This window comes from Chaetodon trifascialis, chromosome 12, assembly GCF_039877785.1.
Source record: "Chaetodon trifascialis isolate fChaTrf1 chromosome 12, fChaTrf1.hap1, whole genome shotgun sequence".
NCBI lineage: Eukaryota > Metazoa > Chordata > Actinopteri > Chaetodontiformes > Chaetodontidae > Chaetodon > Chaetodon trifascialis.
The window spans coordinates 24,390,321-24,413,271 of NC_092067.1; the positions used below are offsets into that span (position 1 = coordinate 24,390,321).

General features: G+C 43.1%; 1 protein-coding gene across 4 annotated transcripts in view; it reads right to left on the reverse strand.

The window, feature by feature from the left end:
- Positions 1-22,951, reverse strand: part of LOC139340063 (nck-associated protein 5-like) — a 60,280-nt gene that overhangs the window by 20,007 nt on the left and 17,322 nt on the right. For all 4 annotated transcript variants that reach the window (XR_011602934.1, XM_070975652.1, XM_070975654.1 and 1 more), the window contains exons 3-7: positions 19,377-19,467; positions 16,263-16,418; positions 12,627-12,695; positions 10,668-10,706; positions 9,176-9,295 (exon numbers count right to left, since the gene is read on the reverse strand). Coding sequence is in view for 3 of the 4 variants with exons in the window: in XM_070975652.1 (XP_070831753.1) it covers positions 9,176-9,295; positions 10,668-10,706; positions 12,627-12,695; positions 16,263-16,418; positions 19,377-19,467 (475 nt within the window). In the remaining variant the exon portion in view is untranslated. The remainder of the gene's footprint in view (positions 1-9,175; positions 9,296-10,667; positions 10,707-12,626; positions 12,696-16,262; positions 16,419-19,376; positions 19,468-22,951) is intronic.

Below are 22,951 nucleotides of genomic sequence, written 5' to 3' on the forward strand. Positions count from 1 at the left end.
AGATGCTATCAAGTTGCATTATGGGACACGTGCAATGCAAGGTTTTTAGAGTTTAGAGACACATACTAGGGGCTGAAAGTCGGCCTCCTTTGCGTCAAATTTTCATATTATGTTTTACATCTGGCAGGTTTGTACATTTGTAGAATACTCCTTCAAGATTTACAATATGTCTTCACGGAGGGATCGAACCCACGCTGCGTCACTGTGTATATTTCATGGCCTTCGACACACCAAACTTGTGCAAATAAATTATTCTGTCCCTGCATCGTCCAGCCGTCTCTGTCAGAATAGTACAGTAGCATCTCTGGGTGCACAGCATATGAGAGTATACACTTTTATCCCATGCACCTGACAGCACTGTGACTTTCACCTTGGATTTAGTAATGGACATCTAACCGCTAACCCTGGCAGATCTGGAGATTTCTCTACCAACTGAACTACACTGAAAGTTCTCACTATGACAGCTGAAAGCAGGACAGTGAACGTCCCATCACAACCTGTGATTTTAAAAGGCTAAAGCATAGTTAGCAAACTCATAGTACATGGAGTGCTAAGTGATGACATTAGCGTCCATAGTAGCATACTTTTAGGAAAGTTTAACTGAACTCCATTCGCTTTTCAGTCTGCTGTTTTTCTGGCTGCTATTCATTTAAAACCTGAAGAAAAGAGTGAAATCACAGCTTGTTCGTGATACTGAAGTGATAATTTGCTATTAAGCCATTTTAATATTCGCTGCCACTGAACCAGGCTGCTGATCAACACACCTTTCAGGCACAAGGACAATGTACTTAAGCTTCCATGGACTTTTGAGTTCACTTTAAATTCCTCAATCTCATCAAAATTCGTCCATGCGTCCCCCCCGAGCTGCCTAGAGCAAGGTTACGCTCGCTCAGCCGCTCCTCAGACCACAGGTTTCTCCACTCTGCTCTTTGAAACAGTTACCATCTTCACTGCTCTCATATCATTCAACATCACACGCACGACTAGCACCTCCACCTCGTTCTCCTCAGGCCCCTGGTCATTAATACTTCTTGCTCATCTGCACCTCGCTGTTTTTCTTCTTCGTGTCACATTCACCTCCTCTGCCCTCTCTCTTCTTCACTGCTGCTCAGTGTTTTGCCTGCTGGGCTGGGCTCTGACTAGACGCACTGCTGTTCACTTTGGTGTCAGCACACAGAGAGAGGAGGGAAGCAGGAGTGAAATGGTGGAGAACAAGCACACTGCACTGGGTAGCAGGTCTGCTAAAGGACTGCAACTGAATGTGACCACACACAGAGATTTAAGACTAAATGTATATATGCATCTGGACGTCTTCCCTTAAAACAAGCCAATTTGCCTCTTGAATCGCATGATTTAAAAAAAAAATCAGAGCATTTAAGCAAAAATCCTCCATGTGTACCTCATGTGAAAGCTGTCTGTGTTGTGCGTGTTATCTGCTCTGGAAATCTCCCTGCGAGGCAAAAGCAAAAAAGGGTAAACAAATTTGACTTTGTTATTTGTGTACACACGGCAGCAAAATCAAATGCCGTTTAAAGCACTTCAAAGGAGGAAATAAATTTGACTTTATCATATATTTGCCTTTATCTTTCACTGCAGCCCTCCAAGGCAGTCTCGCTGAGGAAAGAGGCACCTGCTGCTGTTGAAAAACCTTGAGGCCTGGGTCTCTCGAGTGCTGCTCTGCCACTGAATTCCAATAACATTGTGACAAACGACCCTGTCACACAGCCACCACACTTTTAACAGCCGGGGCTCTCCAGCCCAGAGACATGGGGAGGTGATGTTACTGCTGTAAACAGTCCAACCAGCCCAAACATCCAGAGAACAGACAGGACTGGAGCTTCTGCTGAGTTCAGTCAAGTGGCAGAGCCAAACACCCCCAGAGATTGGTCATATTTAGCTTACTAGTTACAGCTAACACCTGTGTAGTTGGTATGTTTATGCAGGTTGTGATTGTTCGCCCCAAACAGTCAATGCGCCAACTGCACAGATGTAGCTGTGCAGGCTGCACATCCACTGATAGCTAGCTTACGGCTAACATTTATACACTTTGACTGTTTGGACTGAATAATGATCCTGTGGTCACTTTCGCTTTCTGAACACACCATCAATATTATAAGTTTTGCCAGTTGGTGTTAGCGTTTCATTTTTAAGGTTACACAAAAAAGAAAAGCTCAAATGCAAGGGTGAGGTTGGTTGGGGTTAATGAATGTAAAACTTCTCCCAAATCCAGTAAGGAGCAAGACAAGCCACTAAAGGTAGCATACTGTAACTCTGATGGCCCAGCTGTGGAGATACTGCACAGAGCTGGTGAACAGGCCTTCTTTAATGTAGCCCCTCAAACTAACGTAACCTCGTTAGTTCATGATGTTCTTCTTGGCCTTGCAAATAACATTAGTTTTATGTTACTACTACAGGTATTAAGATAATTAGGCTGCATGCTCACACTGTTGAATCCACTCTTTAGACTTTTGCTCTTTTGTTTTTGGCTTTGGAAAACACACTCTTTAAATGCAGAGTATCGGCCTCACTACATCACTGTGCACAAAGTTTCAGCATGTGGACAAATCTGGTTTGTTAGTTTTGGAACTAGCCGTACTTTTTTGATAACCAACTTCAGTTACAGTGTCTGTGAAGGTGAAAACCTTATTTGTGTTCCCTATTTTGTGCTCAGCTGGCTCTAATTTTTTACTCATTTTCTCAGAAAAAGACTGGAAACAGCCAGAAAACACAAAGGTGTTCCACTCGCTCTCCTTATCTTTTGTCTGTGTAATGCAGGACACGCCGCCTCTGTAACCTCAGCCGGAGTCAGTCGACGTGACAGAGAACAGGTGTGCTGTCACAGTGATTAAGGAACCTAACAAGCACAACTCGCAGTGAAAAACAAATTTTCCATTTCAATAATTTGTACATAATCACCTCTGTGTTATCTGGCAAGTTGATGCACAGGCAGAGTGGTATGTCCTCAGTCTCAAACCCTCCATCACTGATCACTGACGGGGACAATGAAATGACCCGTGCTTCATGTTTTTTCGAGTACTCTCTGCAGCTGTGACAAGAGCGTTGAGCCTAATGGATTTTGTCTTTGCTCCCACTTTGTGGAAGTACAAAGACCATGATCTCTTGTTGCGGTAATCACGCTGCTCGTCTGATTTCAGAGGTTCATCACGAAGGCAGGTGAGCGGCCCACGGTGGGCTTGTGAGGAACAATGTCTGGCACCTGTCTGGCACATTGAATGTGTTCCACTTATATTTCAGTTAAGGCACCGTCACCACGTTAAAGGTTGGTACAAATAATTTCAGTGTACTGAAATAAACAAGTCTCGTACATTCAGTGTATACCTAACTATGTTTTGGGTAAAAACCCTCCCAGCGTGGCATAAATACAAACACCTGATGTGCCCATAGATGCAGATCATCCACCATTGGTGCCATGTAAATACGGCCTAAAACAAAGGATGATAGAGCATAAGAGCTGCAGCAGACATAGCGACAGAATTCACGTACTGACGGTACTAGACAGTGAGAGAAACTGCAGTATAGTTGTATTATGCACTAAATTAAAACTACTGTTAAGGACAAACTGTAAATAAAGGCTAATAGCTAAGCTAAATGATCCTATATGGAAGAAAGTGCAGAAAGGACATTTTGTGCAGCAAGACGAAGAGGAAGGGGAGAGAGGGACCCCAAAAAAATACCCCAAACTTTGAAATCAGTCATTTAAATGCAAAGCTCACTCTCAAAACTTTTGTTTGTGACCTTACTGGAGAGAAATATAACAACTGGAGTTAATATTCAAGCTTCTGGCATGAGATAATTATCTTGCACTACTAATGTAGCCTCCTGGATAACTGGGAATGCTGCATTAGTGAATCAAAGGCAGCATTTGGCACATAAAAGCTTTTTGTGTTTTGTTTTTTCTCTCATGCTCCCAGCGATATTGTATCTGCACCATGCCTCATGAAACAGAGAAATTATTTAGAAGAATTCACTATTCACAGTAACAAACGGGTGACAGTGAAGACTATTTTCTAGCTTGAGACTATTTTACTGAGTGTGTAATCAGAGGTGAAGGTCAAACAGTCTCTCCTTACATCTGAAACATGATACAGAAACTAGTTAACGCTCCTTGAAGCAATGTTTTAACATCAGAAGTGACTCAAATGATTTAAATACTACCAGTAGCTGAAACGCCTGCAGCCCAACCAATAAGAAAAAATACAAACTCCAGAAAGTTGGCCGAAGATATACACATAACTTTCCAAGAAACAAGCAGACAAACGATAGAAAATGTTTAGTCCACAGTAAATTAACAATGAGACCTTGTCTAATCAGGCTCTGAGGAAATGTCAGCGTGTACGATAACCCGGCGGCAGCAGCTGAGCACCTCTGCAGAGATACATGCAACTCTCCTGCGAAGACAGAAGCCCTCTTTCAGCAGAGTCTGCAGGTTTGACCTTTACAGAAAAGGTTAAAGATGAAGGACAGCACTTCCTGCTCTGCTCGCGGCATATTTAATGACCTGGTGTGGGAATTACTGTCCATGACAATTTCCACCAAGCTGGAAAAAGGAACGTCTGCCGTGTTGATACAGTTTATTCAATATTTTTTTAATTACCAATTCTGTCTGTGATATCAAACCGGTCCCCTGAATACAGATCGCTTGAGTTTGTCATAGGAGAGGAATCATGCTGAGAACCCCGACAATCCAAAGAGACCTTTAGAAACAAAGCAACTTCAAATTTCTCGCCTGCCTCCTGCATAATGATTGTGACTTTCTGCAAGAGAGACAAAGAAGGGTCATTTCATTACAGTATGAGCAGTTTAGAGAAGTTCTAGAAAGTGAAACCAGAACTCAAAGTTGTGTGAGCAGATGCTCCACATTTAGCATTCAAGCTATTACTAAAGAATGCCTCAGCTGTCAATCTCACTTCACAATGAACTGCAAAATGTACTTTTGGATACTCATAAAGTTTTCTGGAATTCCTTTTAAAGTAACTTCATGTACTCCATGAAGAGCCACAGAACTTTCTGCAGCGCCCTGAATAACCTTCAGTGACGTGTGAACGACATGAATCTGCCCGTTTCTGCCTTAAAACTTTTTAATGACCATTTCAAAAGATGGAAAATTAAAAGAGGCTCCACACACATGAACTAAAGCCATGAGAACCACCTCTCTGTAATGTTTGCGGAGGTAAGGAAGTTACGTGATAGCCTTAGTGAGGTTTGGAAAACAGGTGCACACAGGTGTCTTACTGTATTTTGGGGCAAGAATTTCTGGGTAACAACAACATCTCAATAGTCTGCATTGAACCCTGAAGAGAAACAGAAGCAGTCAATCGCGAATCAAGACACACGTGCACGTCTCTGAAAATGCATCATGTCTCGTGTGGTTTTCACTGCGGTCACTGGAGAAAATATGGTTTCCATCCAAACACAAGATAGCATCATTAAAAACTGCAGTCAAACCTCAAGATAAAGATAAAAGCACGTTGAAAACACGACGGAAACGTGACATTTATGTTTGTTTCATGTGTCATCCTGAGGAAGGTCGCCGCCTCCTCATCGCTGCACACAGATCTGATGTTTGAGCCACACGCTTCGCCTGCATCGCGACTGATTCATGAAGTCTGTTTCCATTGAACTCTGTCATGTTTTGCTGTCACCGATGCACCAACTTCAACCTTTCCAACACAAATTAAAGTCGATTATAAAGCATATAAGTCACTTTGAAGGTGGACGGATGGAGACAGACTCATTGGAGCAGCTTTGCCTCTGACTAACACACAGATGTTTGAATGTGACCTATGCATATGACGCATTTAACTTCAGTCATTCTGAGGAAACATCTGAAATACCAACTTTGTCACGCTATCATACAGATGCACAGGTTAGCCTTTGTTGTTATGAGGTGAACCAGGTTTTCAACTAACCGACCACGTCAATATTAGACTGTATCTTAGTGAGACCAGGCTCCACCTTCTGAAGATGAAAACGTCTTGAACGAGACTTGCTCCATGATATAACGATGGTTTTACTGGGGAGTATCCTGCATGAATCTCTTCATAACTGCATTTTTAATTGCCAAAAGTTTTCAAACACCATTTTCGTGTGGCATTTCAACCCTGACCGATCTGAGCAAAGACAAATGCATGAAAACTTTGCTCCCTGAACTAGCTTCATGCTTGACTTTCCTGCCTGTGGTGCACCTCATCCGTCTCCGTTGCTGCTTGCCTTCTATCTAATGAAAACACCAAAGCTAAGAGGAGTGAAAGCATACTCAACAAAACAAGAAGCTATATTGAGACTGAACTCAACACAGGCCTGCAGCCTTCCAGACATAATGAAGGCTTGTGGACAAGTAGCACACTGGCCCAGTATTCGCTGTGCTGCAGCTATTCACACACAGTTTAAGAGTGTCGTGTGTGTGCAATTGCCTTCAGCTATAATGTGTATTCCCGCTGGGGCCATGACAGTGAGAGATCCTCATTGTGGTTCAGTATCACAAAGTTTCTGTCAATTACAGCTTACACTCTTTGAAAATAAAGAGCTAACAAGCTGGGCTCGGCCATCTATTTCAGCAGCTTTCTTTAAATATTCATGTCAGAAAGCAAAAAGAATCATCTGTCCATCAAAAGTATCATCCATCAGAAATTATTCATGGCTGAGCTGGACGGTTGGCTTTAGATTCATTCAGAAAGTTTCACTTCAGGAGACAGAACAGGTCTATAATTATTTGTTTGTCTGTTTCCTCTATAGTTCTCTCTATTTAATAATAGATTCTTGGTAGAATCAAACTAAAATTCAGTCATATTTTGAGAGATTCTTGGATTCTTGGATAAATTCTGGATAGGTGTTTGTGTACTGGGGTCAAAGCGTCGGTGTGGGAGTCAGGGTGAGGTCCATGCAGCCTGAACAGTTTGTAGATTGATGCACGTGATGTGGAACCAAAGTTCACAAACAGAAGTCGTTCGCAGTTAGCAGTTAGCACAACAAGGCAAATTTATCTATGAAGGCACACACAGAGGCAAGTCAAGGTGCTTTACATAATGAAGCAATGTTTGCAGAAAGCGTCTCTTTTTACATAAAGAAGTTTAAAAGGACTCAGCTAGATGAATAAAAAAGAAGCTGATTGGTGGCACAAATGAAATGCCGGAGCTGGAAGATTTGTTGCGTCCTTCAAATCAGCTGTTGGTCAGCGACAACAGCAACGGAGAGAGAAGATGTGGACAAGACAAGGACGGCGTGTTGGCGCTGCACCGCCGCTGTAAGGTGTGTAAATGGAAAAGCATCAAACGTGCTAACGTGCTAGAAGAAAGAAATATCCTCAGGCATTTGTTCCTGAAACATGGCTCCAAAGCCGAGGCATGAACCAAACCGTCGCCTCTGGGCACTGTAACCACCCTCACCAAAACAAATCCACCGGCGCCACATCACCAATCACCCAGCTCACCATTCGCACTTTGAACATGCATCTGATCTAAATGCATCTGATCAGCATCGGAGCAGCGTTGCCTCATTATTGTGAGACGCTGATCAAAGCAGCCAAATCGAGCCCGTCAGCAAGGTTACGTAAACAAGCCGTGCATGAAAGGATGGCTGGAGGAAAAGGTTAAAGGAAAATTAATCTTTACAAGGTGCTGTCATACTGAATATCGCTGTTACAAAGGAAAAAAGAGGGCAGGGAAAAACACTTAACTGCACTTTGTTAGTCTGCCGTGAAAGGTAGAACAGGAACATTTTAAAAGAAACATGAGAGAACTGAACATTCGCCCTGACAGCGGTAACTGACAGCAGCATGTGATTAATGAAGAAAGACATTTTAAGTGCTGTCATAACTTTCTTGAAAACTGACTTTTGTTGTCCTGAACAGACTCTTTCTAAAAAAACATGTCATCAGTATTTAATCAACTTCTTTGGCCACCAAAACACACACACGAGGAAGCACCGCCAGTAAAAATGTTTTTGTGAGTTTCAGACAGATAATTTAAAAAAAAAAAAACAAGATTTAAGGTGGACTGTGTCGTGGAGGTAAACAAAAACTAAACATAACCATGAAGCTGCATTACCTGATTTCAGCCACTTGGGGCAGCTGAACAAGCTAAAAACAAAACACTGACATTATCGCCTTAAGTGCATTTTATTGCTAACATGTTAGCAAACAACTGCATTGCATTCATTTGCATCTCTGGCGACTTGACAAATCTAAGCCCAGTATTTCCTCTCCTTCCAGCTCTGCGTTGGTCTCCACCAACTCTGCGAACTTTGCCTGTCTACTGATTGGTGCTTGGCAGCTATACAGTGAGTTCTGTCGGCATGTCGTGGTTAGAAACAACGCTAATAATGCTGCCTTCAAATGGGAGTGCGTGAAGAGGAATCTGCATCAGAGTTTCTTGGAAAGAAACTACGAATGACAAGAGAACAATGAGGAGTCTTCTGGCGTCCATCGGAGTTCTCATGAAGCGCACGACGTGCACGACTTTCGACTTTCCAAGTTGCATTTGAAGGCAGCATGAGACTGAAGTTTGCAGGCCAGAAAACCAAAACAATGAGCTAAAAGACGCTCAGATGCAAACAGTCACTCAATCATTTTCTGCATAGAAATGTTGATTTGTGCTTCTTCAAAGCTCCACAGTGAAGCTGCTGATGAGGCTCAATATCTGGACAATCAGTTGTCATCGTGGCTAACAGTCCTACAAGAAAGCCCAGCTTTTAACCAATTATCCCTGCTCTCCACGCTTGAGATCTTTCCAATTAGAGAAACATGTGCAGCTCTGTCTCAAATTTCCGCACTGTCACTTCGCGGCTACAGCTGGATTAGAGGCCTGGCTCGCTATTAGCCTAAATTCTGACATGATTAGCATAAAAGTAGAGAGCGGTCAGGGATGGTAATGCTCGTTTGATGACCTCCGGTGCACTCCAGCATGCCGCTACACTGGTTAAGACTGGAAGAATTTACAGCCCATTTTACTCCATTTCCAATTCTACATCTTACAGTAAAACTTCACATCCTCAAAATGGAAATTATATCGCAGACTGGGTGGATTCCTCTCTCTTTGCGGTCCTTTTTAAGGTTACTAACCAGAAGTGGAGCACCGCTCATGTAAAATTCAAACAGCCTTGAAGCAGCGTCGGTCTGTCAGTGCCTGTTTGTATCCATTGCGCCTTGTGTTCCTACCTGGGAGACAGGGATGGTGGACATTTTGACACGTTGTTGAAACAGCACACTCAGGATGCGGTTTTGCTGCTCCAAGTCAAACACACGGGTCCGCAGCTTCACACATTCCTCTTTCAAGTCCTAGAAAACCCCCAGAAGAGGAGACAGATGGACAGATAACCGAGGCTGACGGGGACGTTTCAGAGAAGTGCATGTGTATCAGATGCTAATTGAACAGGAACAGGACACAAAGACAACCTCACATTAAGACAGTGCTTTCAACACATTAATTACACTTCAGTGTGGTTTACAATTAACATGTTGTCCTTATTCAGAGGTGGATGTAATCCTTGTAGTGAAGTAGTTTTGAAGAGCTCGTGTACTTTACTCGAGTGTTTCCATTTAATGAGATTTCGTCCTTGAACTACATTTATCTGATGGCTGCAGTATTTACTGCAGATCTGGAAGCAAAAGGAGGACTTTTATTTTGGTAGACATTTACAGTTCACTGTCCAAAATCCATGACGTATACTGTTGAACACAGGTTGAATGTGAATCTGGTGGCACTTAAGTACATTTACTTAAATTACTCGATGTTTCAATGACAGTAAAAGTAGCCGAGGACCACATTTCCCGAGGTTTCATGTCACCCATCCTGAGGGCCTTTCCATCTGTACTTGTTTTTGCTTTTTGTGCACTTTTGATTAACTTTTAAAACTTGATTTCTGTTTTGTGGTAAAACGCATACTGGCAGTACTAATACTCAAGTAGCGCTAGTTATTATTAAAGCAGAGGCGGACGACTACGTCAGACTGAAGTCTTGCCGAGTTTGAGTCCTGAACAAGACCTGATGTGTCCATCCATTAAAAGTGATATTAATTTTTTTGCCACTTTACAGAAACAATAAATGTTTTTTTGTCCTTATTCATTTTAAATGAACTTTGAGACTTTTCAAAACGAGCTGGTGAAGTGTTTTATGTCGGCTTCAGGTTGTTAAAATGGTGTCAGATGAGGTGATTATAGAAAAAACATGACACACTACACGCTGGTCCTCAGCCAATCAGAGCTTGGGACTGATTTCTGTTTCTGTTGGCTGGCAGTTTTGTGTTTGGAAAAGCCTAAAAATGATGATGGAAAAATGAAAAATTCATCTTTTTGTCCCACCTGAGGCTCTTGTCTTGAGATTACCGGGAGCTATCGTGTCGCCTGAACGCGACATTGCACAGCTAACGGTGTAATTCTGTGTTAGTTGAACGACTCGAGTCCTTGTGTGCTGACAGTCGCTTGTATTAAACATCAGGAATTCATATGCAACATTTACTGAAACATCTTCCCAACTTAAATAACCCAAAAGATTTCAGGTTTTCTTGAGATTTTCTTCTACTTTCAGCGACGGTGCATTTAATCCTTCTTCATGCAGCTTGTTATCGTTGTGACAGTCATTATTTCTCTCACTCATTCTAATGACCGACTGGATTAATGATGCTCCAACACTTCACAGACAAAGACCAACCTTCTGCGTGAGGAGGGCCTGGACCACCTGGTTTGCCACCTTGAAGAGACATGAAAGAAGATCGCGTTAAAAGCGCGTCATGAGCCGGGCCTTTATCCCGGAGAGGACTCAGAACTTTGCGTGGAGCCTTGAGACGCAGACAGAGGCAGTAAACGAAAACGACCCGGTACAAACACCATCAGAGAGAATCTAAAGGCATGTAAGATGTGCTGTGAGGACAAATTGACAGCGTGTTGCATCACACACTCGGATTTAGTGCAATAGCAGCTGCCTGCAGTTAGTATTTCTAACTTTATTCTCAGTGCATAAATAAACCAAAGTATAGTCCATCCATTATCGATACCCACTTACCAAAATAAAGTCATAAAAATGTAAACAAAAGGCGCTTCTTTTTGTTCCTAGGGTTGAGACTGACCTAACTTTTTTATTATGTATGAATTTTTGGAGGAAGAAGAAAAAGTTTTGTTTAGCTTCTTTATTGTGAATATAAAACAGCATCATCTGAAATGCCTTCGTTCTCCCTTATTTTGATTTCTGAAGCGGAAGCACGCATTATACCTTGACACCGGAATAATAAGTATGCTTCCACTTTTGTGTGCCGCAAAATGATTTCCCTCCACCGCTTTCATCTTTCTATCAAAATGACTCGCCTCAGCTCATTCAGACCATGACAGGAAGCCTTCTGAATGCTTCCCCTCCAAAAAAAAAGAGAGATTAATGTGCATAATAAGACTGAAAAGCAGAAGAAAAGGAGCGAATCCCAGAGCAGAAACTCTGAAATTTCTGTCCTCGACCAGAATATGGTAAATTCTCATGGGCAGAAATCTCCATGGTAGCAAGCCCATTACTGAAGCCAGCTGAAAAAAACAGGGGAGCAGTCTGGCTGGCTGGAGAGAGATGAAGGGGAGACGGGGAAAGAGATGGAGACAATCAGAGTGTTGTCAGGGAGAAGAGAAGAGGGAAGGAGTGCCGACATCCGGCATGCAGGAGCGGGGAGTCGCTCCTCCTGAGTGGCGAGGCTCACTCCTCCAGCTCTCATTCTCTTATCGCCCAGGGCTCTGATGTCTGTCTGCTTCAATTAGAGATGTTCCCTTCTGTTGGCTTTCCTCTGCGGACCTCACTAACACTGCAGATAATAGGCCGAGTGTGTACGCGTCCAGGAAAGTGAGTAAAATTGTATTTATAAAGCACCTTTAAAGCAGAGTTACAAAGTGCTGCACAGGACGCAGGATCTCATTCTCGAGGCAACCGTTCAGCATCTGAGCGAGACGCACCGGGCTTTCAAGTAAACTATTCAATTTCAACTATTCAACTATTCAATATTTAGACGCTCAGGGCAAAGGTGACGTCGTATAAAGAGCAAAAAAGTGCACATATGGAGGAGGTTGGTGTGGCTGGATGAATAAACAAAACTGTGACCATTGCACAACGTTGACCACATGTTAGCACGCCTTTAGCATCTGTATGAGACGATGAGGGTCCTGACTAACCCACACTGTACCTGACGAGATGAGAATATTAACTGTTTGTGGCCACAGACGCATAGAAATAAATGACAGCTCCGGTTCAGGGATTTACTGAGCGATGTGGCCGCTGATGCTACATCATCCGACACCGACCCCACCGCCAACATCGATGGCTTTGGACGAGAGCTGGTTTGGCCTCTGGTTACAGGCAGCCTACCGGTAACAGCTTCCTGTCTGGTTTCTGATTGGCCAGTGTGGCTTTAGGGTTATATCACCACCTGCTGGTTTTCTCAGAGGTCAGAGGTTTTCTTTAAAACAGTGCCTGTTTGGAGGCTGCAGTAGTCGCATGAGATGCAAGCAGCAGGAACATGGGTCATTTCTAATAATAAATAAAGTAAATTCTATACAAAAATGCATTGTGGGACCTACAGTAAAACCAGTTAAGGCACTCTAAACACGCTTTTCACGGCGGTGTGAGAACAATAACACTCACCTCGTCCAGACAGCGCTCATACTGCTTCCTCTGATTGTCGTTTTCCATGGACAGAGCTGAGTTCTCCGCCTGAGCAGATAAAACACAGACAGATAAACTGCGTGAATTGCAGTAATTACTTTTGAAAGACGGGGAAGGAGATGGAGAGATGGCTCGAAGGGGCTCTCTCCCTGCAGCACTGCAGGATTTGCAGGTTCACTGGAGAAAGACGGCTCTAAATGAATGATGCTTTGAATTTCAGGCATCCCGCCGCCGTCCTGCAGGCCTTCGAGGTGAAACTCGCTTAAGTATCTCAGGTATAATTCAATTACTGACGGAGGATTTTGGAGGGGAGGAAACACAAACCATTGTGGGAACTCAGGAGGCGACTTTGCACTGAAATGATTAATCCAGTAAATCTTAAAGGCCAGGCTAAGTGCTGTGAGCGCTCCTCTCAACAGCACGCTTGATAAACACAGGAGGCTTCACCTCACACAGCTCAGCGCTGTCTTCAAGCTAACCCAGGGTGATAGCCGAGGATAATAACTGCAGTATTTTAACCGTTTTCAGGGAGCGGCTGCTGAGATGATAATGATTAATATCCTGAGACTGAGACAATAAACAGCACAAGAGTATGGATTGCTCTGACTCAGTCTTTTCTTGGGAAGGAATCTTAGGACAGAGTTTAAAAGGCCACAGATCAGCCTGAAGGCTTGCAGCCGGCGTGCATAAAGGTCAGGGAAGTCCAAGTTATGAGTGTGAACTTTAAGCCTTAGATAGGACGTGCTGTGCGAGCTCACACAAGCTGTTGGGACATTTACAAATGAGTCGGATGATTAACACGTTATACAGGAGACTGCAATTAAAAAAACAATCTGTTCTTCACACTGGATGTCAGTAAGTGTTATATTCAGGCTTAAAATCTGGATTTTGGGATCTGCATAACGTATTAAACCTGCAAACATGGTCCTGAATCACCGTGTTTGGCAGCGCGCTCGCCGCCGTGCTCGCTCATCCTTGTTTCTGCACAGTTAGCGCGGGTGATGTGCAGCGAGCGTCGCATCAATCAGCGCTTTAACCTGAACTGTTAAACTCCACTGAATATCTCTTTTTGGTTGAGGAGCCGAGAGGAGTCCACCACTTCCCCTCAGTCAAAAAGCACAGCTCAGTTTATTTTCCATTATTTATCTTGGAACTCTTATTTGTGCTTCTTAGAGCAAATTTTTCATTTTTCATGTGTGGAAGGCATCCAAGTGTGCCATAATGACTGGGAAAGCAGTTTCCAAACGTTTCTCCAGTTCAGCGTTAAAGTTTAATTACGAATGTGGATAAAATAAAGGCAGCCACCATGAAGAGCAGCGGCATGAAACCCACAAAATACACTCAGAATTATCCATTAGGGTCAACAAACTAGACAAGAAAATTGATGTAATTTAAGGCGGCACTTTATTCTAAAAGATCATCACTAATGACAGAGTGGTTATGTCGGCTTTCTGAAGTACAAGACTGAAGAATTCCCACAGAAAATTAAATATCACTGAAATATCACTGAAAGATGTTCAGTCACTTCCACTAATTCAACCATGCCGGTAATCACTCGAGCTTGCGCACAACTAATGCGACGTTATCAGGATGCGGGAGGCTACATTAAAGCAGTCGATGCACATATGGTGCCGATTACAAACGCCGCGTCCAGTCTGAGAATCTCCCGCTGCATTTGCTGTTCGGCCAATCTGAGTCTCTGCTTGGTTTTCTGTCTCTTCACTTCCAGCCTTTAGCTGAGTCGCTGCATGCATTAGCTTAGCACGCCATATGCTGTTATTTTCACCATGCATCAGTTTGCACGTCAGCTGTGCTCATCTATGACTTTTTTGTTTGCGTGATGTTTGGGTGGTGCAAACAGGAAGTGTGAGGCTACGTTGAGCGTATACAAACATTTTGGCAAAGTGGCAGCATTAATTTGTGAGCAGTTCATGTTTGTGTTTGCAGGAAATCCATGAATGTACAGACAACTACCACTGGATTACCTCAATACTGACAAAAACCTAAAAACTTAATGATTTTCAGGTCGGTTCGGGAGTCATAAAGAACATTTTTTTCTCATGATTTGTGGCAGATTTCTGGACATTTATTCTCAATGCCATCAGAGATAATGCGTTCCTCAGAAAGTGTAAATCACATTGACTCTAAGAATAACTACATCAAGTTTGATTTAACTGCAGCAATCTGCTTTATGATCTTAATAAGGGCAAGGCTTCATGGATCTCCACATTTTTCATTGAGTCGTCCAGGACTCTGAATTACTGACGTCGAGCTACACTTAAACTTTCACACCACCGCTGGACATTTCTAATCGAATAACACACAACAAAGGAACTAGAAGTTTATTGTAGACCAGGAAACAGCACAGCGAAGGTGTGACATCCAATAACATCCCAAACACCACCTCCAGCAACACCAGTGCCAACAATAATTAACGACTTCGCTCCTAATGAGCCAAATTAATATTGAGTTTTTTAGGTTTAAGTTTTTACTATAAAACAATCAAACAACAAATTTCTCAGCTTTAAACGGAGCACAATCATCCTCACCGATAATTTTGTTTTTAATTAATCATTAACGACTTTGACCGTGAAGTGAATTCTGTTTTTAGGTGGATTTACCTCGAGGCTCTGCTTTGCTGTACGGTGCTGTGATCAATAATGGCTGTCTGAGACCTCTCAACAGATGTTAAGTCCTATTACCTTTTCAGCAGAGGAGGTGTGACAGGGAGGCGTACTGTACGCTCGCTGGAACACTGACTGCAAATGTTAACTACCCTGTCAGCGTTTTAATTATCGCCTCCTGGATATGAATAACTCCTTTGTCTTCTGCTGTTTTTTTCTTGCTCCTCACCATAATGGGGTCTCGTATTCTGCAGCATTCAGCGGTGGATGGAGGCATGAAGGAGCACCGAGCGAGCCCGCTGTCGTCTGCATGCCTCTCTGGTATTTTCGGATGAAGCCGGGCAGACTCAAAGACACACGACGGAGGTTTAACTTAGTTTTTGTTGATGCTTTTCATTTTGCATGTTGGTATGAATGAGTTACGCAGTCGCTTTGTGCGTTCTTGAGGAATTCATTATGTGTTTACCTCAGGCAGCTTTTACTTATTCATATGCATCTTAGATCTCAGTAATGGTTTAAAGTATTCAAGCCGTCAGCGAGCAATTTCCACCACGAAACCCAGTCTGACAGCAATTTGAGGTGAGAGCACAGGTGTCTGCAGCAGGTGCCCCTAAAGGTCTTGATGAGGGTCAGTCACACTAAATTTGCTTTCAGTGGAGGAACAGATATGGACCACAGGCCGCCGTCTGCCGACCTGTGAGAAAAAAGTAATAATGACTTTATCGATCTGTGTCAACGCAGCTGACGTCACGGCTGCAGCGATCAGACCATCGAGCAACCAGTACAATAATATTCAGTCCTTGGAAAAGCAGCTGTGCGTGCTGACCCTGAGCTCCAAGTCTCTATAGATATCAAGTGAAATGCGTTTGATTAAACAAAACATGTGATGCTCTCAATATACCGATCAATCTCACATCTCAGGGATGAGAGGGAAGCACGTGGGGGGCAGGAACAGCGGTGGGGAAGACGTGGACCATGTGATGCACTTTACCTCCAGGGCTCTGAGTCGCTCCAGCAGGGGATTGCTGTCCTTTGAGTTTTCCTCGGACCCCCCGCCGGCCTCCGGCGAGGCTGGCGTCTCTGCCGCTGTGGCTGTGGGACCCTCCAGGCTGTCCTGCTGCTTCCACATCTCCTCCAGGAGTTTGTCCTGAAAGCCGATCAGAGATGCATGCCTCAAAGTCACAAAGAGACGGCTCCAGTTCTAATATCACTAAATCCTGATGAACATCTCATGAACGCTGCCAGTGCTGCAAAAACAAAACTTGCACTTTGTTTCACTGCAAAGTGTCATTAGCTTAGTCTTAGTCTTTAGCTTTAGCTTTAGCTTTAGAAGTTTTTCATCCAGTCGAAAGCAGCTGTGGGAAACAGATGCTGTAAGAATCACTCATGTTCACTGATAGATAAATGCAGATCACTACTTTAACTACCTTAAAAGTTAGTTTTGGTGCACATTTAAATACATCTGTTGGCTGGAGACTGATTCAGTACAAACTGACGCTGCACCAGAAACAGAGTAGACGTGTTTCAGAAACTTCTATTCTAGTAACTCTCAGACTGATTTCGCTCTCGAATAGCAAAGACTTGCTTTGCTCTGCCTCATCTGAAAGAACCTGGATGAACTCCAGACTGGCATCAAAACAGCACACAGCTGGACGAAAGGTCCCAAACGGTCAGACCAAACCGGCTTGAACTGTTTGTTGTGCCTGAAAGTCTTTACAGGTCAGCTTTTAATGTGAAAAACATGAGGAAATGTTGACTTCTGCTGACGGTGGCTTAACACATTGATCAGGAGTTCGGCAAAAGAAGACTCAGCTCGACTTAATTACAGTATGAAAACATTATTCCTGTTAAAAAGGAGAAACTGAGAGCAGCAGAGTTGTAAATATAACATTTCTGTTGTTGCACTGTTGGAATTTAAATGTGAAAACTGACTTTTATAGGAGACTAGGACCTTTGTCAGTGTCTTCATCCAAAACACTATATTTGTGTTTTTGTTCTGCTCCGTAATAATAAAGTTTTTGCAGATTTTGTGAGTCACTTGCTTTGTATCTATCAACAGCATCACTACTTCTGTCTCAGCCAGTTAGAGAGGAGGACAGGCTTTATTGGCTGAGCTGCCTGGGGTCTCTGATCAAAGGTGGTCTGAAGCGTTTGAACACACGTCCCTTGCCGATGTTTTTCTGGTGAGGACGGTCTCCATGGCTCACAAGCTCAGACAAGCTCGGGCCTACACTTCCTGCCCAGTGGGACATTTGACAAGCTGAAGAGAGACACATATTGTCCTCAGAAGCCGAAATGTGAATGTTGGACTTTCCTTGGACAGCCGGCCAGCTGGATGCTGCTCCGCTCTGAGTGTGAAAGGGATTCATGAGATTCAGGCCTTGCTGCACTTAAGGCTGAATGTTTTCATGGGTGCAGCAGCAGCATTGAGGCGAAAGCTGGTGGGGGTGCTGAGCTCAGTGGGAGGGGTCAGATCTGCTATTTGTACGTCCTTGTGATTATACATTTGTGTGGAAGTGATTCTGTCGAAGCGCTGGCTTTTCTCCCAGCGGTTCACGTGTCCTTGAAGTTCATTTATTATTCCAGTGTTGTATGCTGTCTATGTTTCCACTTGGGTTTCTGATTCTGATGCTTTGAGCTGCAGCAAATGGTACCAACTCTTCTTTTAACAACATTCAAAGAGGCGGAAAGGTCTTCAACGGCAATTCATAACTCTAAATTTACCAGATTCACTTTAAATAAGTCAGGTTTCATAACAATTTGCTGGACGTCAGAACATAAACAGCAAAAACAAATATGTGCAATTCACTTACACTGCAAAAATACCCCGGAGAAACACAAACAAGACGCATTAATAAAAGGATTGCACCAGTGTTTTCATTACCAGCATGTACATTGTTCAGATGCACCTCAGTGGACCATGGAGGTACTCGAATACTTTGTCTGTAAATTGCACTTTAACAGAAAGTATAATAAAACGACATATTATGTGTTTTACGCAAACATATTACATCCTGCATGGACTCTGGGTAACTTTTATTTTGTAGTAGCCTCCTTATGCATTTCTGTACATTTACTTCCTGTCTTTGTTCTGCTTCCCACTAGTTTGACTCACCACCTGTTCTCAATCATCCAATCATGTCCACAGGATTTAAAGTGATCCTCTACCTGTTTGCCAGCTCGTCTCCGTCTCCCAGCTGACGTCAATGTCGGTCTTTGTTCTCCTTTTAGTTGCTTCTTATTGTTTCTGTCTCTGCTGTATGTTTTTAGTTTCTGGCTCATCCTTTTGTTCTGCTTCTCCCTCAAGTTGTTCACATTTTTGAACTTTTGGATGGGATGTTGAGTGATCCTTGAGTCTCTGGATAGTTTGGGTCATTGCAATGGGAACACTGAGCTTTTTGTGCCGGCAGACTGTGGAACATGATTCATTTCTGTTCTTTATTTTGGGTACGAGACGTTTTTGCTTGTCTAGTATCTTTATTTTCAGTCAGCGTTCTACATTTAGTTTTCTCCGGAGCTTCGTACTTGTTTGCACGACGTTAGCTGCTGAGATGTTTGCCCGCTGTTTATTGGACTGTAATGTAATGTTGCATTATTTAGCACTTTGCATTAATGATCAGCGTAGAGTCGCACAAACCAAATATTAAAAAGCCTTCGCTCAAAAAAAGAGGAAGATGGATGGTAGCATGAAAAGGAGACGGAAGGCTAACTAATTAGCATGATTATGAGCCTTGTTTGCATTTGGTGTATGGTTCATTAGTTCATTTTGCACATTCAACCATAATAACACAAATAATAAACTACATCAAAGCTAACATGTGACTAACATGTGACTCGCAGTCACATTGTGAGGACTCAGCTCCATCCGGGGACATAAAGCAGCGTCCCCACAAGGAAAACTATTTGATTTAGCATGAGAATACACTGTAAAATGAGTTTTATTGACATGAACTCTTTCCACATTAACTTTCTGTAAATAAAGTTTTGAAAGTCTTCAGAGAATCTTCTTTCATAGTTTCTTAGAAACAAACTACAAGGTGCAAGAACAACAACAACAACAACAACAACAACAACAACACCTCAAACATCACTTCATCACTTTTACCTTGTATGCTTTCATGAGGTCCAGCGGGTCCACCTTGGGCCCCTCCAGTGAGTCCTGGTTCTGTAGTAGCGTTCGCACCGTCTCCTCCATGCTGCGTTCAAGTTCAAGACAAAAAACAGGAAAACTGGTCAGAATTCAGTCCACAGGATGGGAGGAAGAGCACGGTGGCTATGATCAATATTAAAACTTAATGTTGATTCTTAAAGAGACGCATGTTGGGTTTAACTTCATTTAACTTAAAGGTCCTGTATATTTAAATTTAAGCCCCCTTTCAGTAAAGTACGAGACATCTCCTGTTTAATGAGGAAGAATCAGATGTCATCTTAAGGATTTTATCATATCAGACACACATTATTATGTATATCATTTACTTCTACTAACAAAACATCATGTAGATAATAAACGTTTCACTGTAAAGCTTTGTTTTAAAATTAGTTTTCTTATTTTAATGCTCAGAGCTGCTGTGTGTGTCACATGATCCTTAAACATATAACACTTCTATATATTAATAAAGCTTCAAAGCACCCAGCTGACATTTGGATCGGCCTCCGCTGTGACAGTGTGGTCCTGCTGTGTAATTGTTTCCCTCTGAGCTGTGTATGCTTGATGGACACTGACCATGTTCTCCATAATGTCGTACGCAGTGACATTTTGCCCTGTCACTTGCAGAGCAGCTTTTCCCCTGTTTGATGCATGTGGCACAGCCATTAGCGCCGGCTGCTGACTGTGAGCACACCATTGGCATTCCTGCCCCGAGTCGCTGCCGCTGACCTGAAACAAACCCGGCCTAAATGAAAACAGCGGGTGAGGTGGCAGCAGGAGGGACTCCAGTATTCTTTGAGGTTAAAGTCAAGAAGAAGTCATTGGATGTGACTTATGTGCAGTTTAAAAGCTGTCAGATGTCATCATGCGTTGCTCAGAGGTTCGTGCAGGCTGTGTCAGGGTCGGGGGTTCACATCCCACCAGAGCCAGCCATGCTGAAAGAGCCTGCACATGAGGAAACTTTACATTTAAGACAGACCAAATGGGGAAGACTTCCTGCAGAAGCTGCTGCCAGAAACAGCGAGGAGAAAACAGTGTCTAACTCCAGCTCTCCAAAACATGAGAGGAAATCAATAAAACCAGGGAATTTTTACTTAAAATAAGCAAAATTATCTGCCAACAGAAAAGGAAATTTCATGTACCAAGCAAAAAGATCTCGTCTCAAAGAGTCCTCACGTATCTTTAAAGTACTGCAGCCAGACTAAAAACACACACGTTTGTCTGGATGACTAGTTTCAAGCAAAATCTAAGTTATAATGTCGTATTAAGATAATTAAGAAGTGAAATGCTCTGACAGAAAACTTCCTGGTAAGAAGATTCATCTTGTCAGACAAAAAAAAAACAAGCATCAATATTTGTTTAAGATATTTCATCTGAGATTTTGCTCTTTGCAAAGAAAAGTCTCAAGTTCTAATCAATATTATTAGAACTTCATTGCTTCATTGCTCTCGCATGTCAGGGTCAGTCAGCAGCAGTCTCCATTAGCATGAGCCTTCTCGCCTGTTTCAGCAAATTCTTTTGGTTTTACGAGTCACGACTTTAGCGTCGTTTTCAGCCATTACAACGTCCTCAGCAAACAGCAGCAGACACACAGTCAGAGACCAGCTGGTGAACACAGTGCAGCATTTAGCAGCTAAAGAGGATGCTAGATATTTCCCTTAAGAGCTGGTGGAGACCAAAACAGAGCTGAAAGAGGGCGAACAATGCACATATTATGTGCATAAAATGCTAAAGCTAGCTTGTATGTGTCTCCTTGGAGCTGAGAGGTCAGTTGCTTTCCTCAGCTGTGATGAAACAGCCAAATCTCAGCTGTTTCCACATTTACTTCTCTAACAGTAACGGCTGCCACGCTAACTTCAGTTGACTGGCTCTTTTCCAGAGAAAATATACTGACAGCAGCCTGTAAAGCCAGCGGCGGAGGCTGAAACTGGTGAGGCCCCGTCCCTCAAAGACCTCCTGTTAGCTTGTCGTTCTTGGAGGAGGCGGCTGCAGGGGAAGCAGGTCCTTGTTTGACCCTGTTGTGGTGGAACTGCCCTGCGGGTCATCGCTGTCCGTGCTAGCTGAAAGTGGCTTATGTGATGTGATGTGATGTTCGGTGTCACTCCGTCTCTGCTCCTTGTCAAACTGAACTCAATCAAATGTTCGATTTTTCATCCGCAAGTTACACCTGCTGAGAAGCCACAAGCAGCAGGAGTCCAAAGGTCAAATCCGCAGCATCCGCCCCACTGAGAGGAGTTCACGAGCGAACAGCATCAATATGACACTGAGCCTAGAAATCACTGAGCGCCAATGTCGCAATGCAACACAGATCATTTTTTCACAACGCTGGAGCCGTTCGCCTTAAAGCTTTGGCTCGTCACGCTCGCTCCTCTTGGAGTCGCACCAGTCCACCAGATTTTTATCAAAATTCATGTTATTCTCAGCAATATTTCATTCACTGTCTCCACTTCTTTTCCCACTCTGTCATCACTCACCCCATGCTGCTTTCCTACTGACTCTCATCTGCGCTGGTCATCTGAAATGAGGCTAACCACACGGGTCCGCGGCGTCCTCAGCTCCCAGTTAGTCACTGCTCTGTGTTTGTGATTGGACACTGAAGGGAAAGTGGGTCTCTTGGTCTCCCTGTAGACCATGTGGGAAATAATGTGCAGCTGAGTGCTCTCAGAAAGGGGAAAAACAAGCTCCCACCCTGTCTGGCTTCGCCCTAACAAGGCCTCGTACTCTCCTGGCCATCCCAGTCTCATGACTGCAGTCTGGCAGGAGGATCTCTGTGGTCTGATTGTTCCTGTCTGTGTTCAGCCTCGTTTCTGTGGAAAGTTGTTGCGTTGTGGTGCTGACCACATCGTGAAAACTCACAAGATGCAGATTAAAACTGCTGAGTTGAAGTCTGAATAACGAATAATAAAAATAATTGGTGGAGTTTCCCTTTAAAACAGGAACATCAGGAAGTCACACAGACAACAGTTCAGCCTTAACGGAGCATTTTTGAACGTGGCGTTTGAACGCCTGACATGACTGCAGCGTTTCCAAATCAACTTTATCTTGTAGATTTTTCCATTAATATGAAAAATCAGTTTTACCAAATTCAGAACCGACTCCAAGGATAATGAAGATAAACCTGACCTTCTGCATGACCACATATTAAAACCATTAATTAAGCATGTCCCTCAATAACCTCCAAATTACTGCTTATTGTTGCAAATAAGAAAGTTACTGCTCATGAATTACAGTCTTAATAATCAAACCCTCAATAGCTCCAATTAATACATTCTTTATAATGACAAATAAGGAGCCAATCTGCGACTAATAAGCAACTAGCTGATGGCGATTATGTACATTGATATCACGCATGACCTATTTTTGCACTTTCCCTTTAAATATGGAAGATCTACCATTCAAACCCTATATTACATGCTGTGTATACATACACACATGTGCACCCATGCGTGTGTTGATAGTACATGTATGACATAGCTTCAGTGACTGCGTATAGATATTTGTCTTAAATGGAAATGACCCCTTCCTTCTTACCG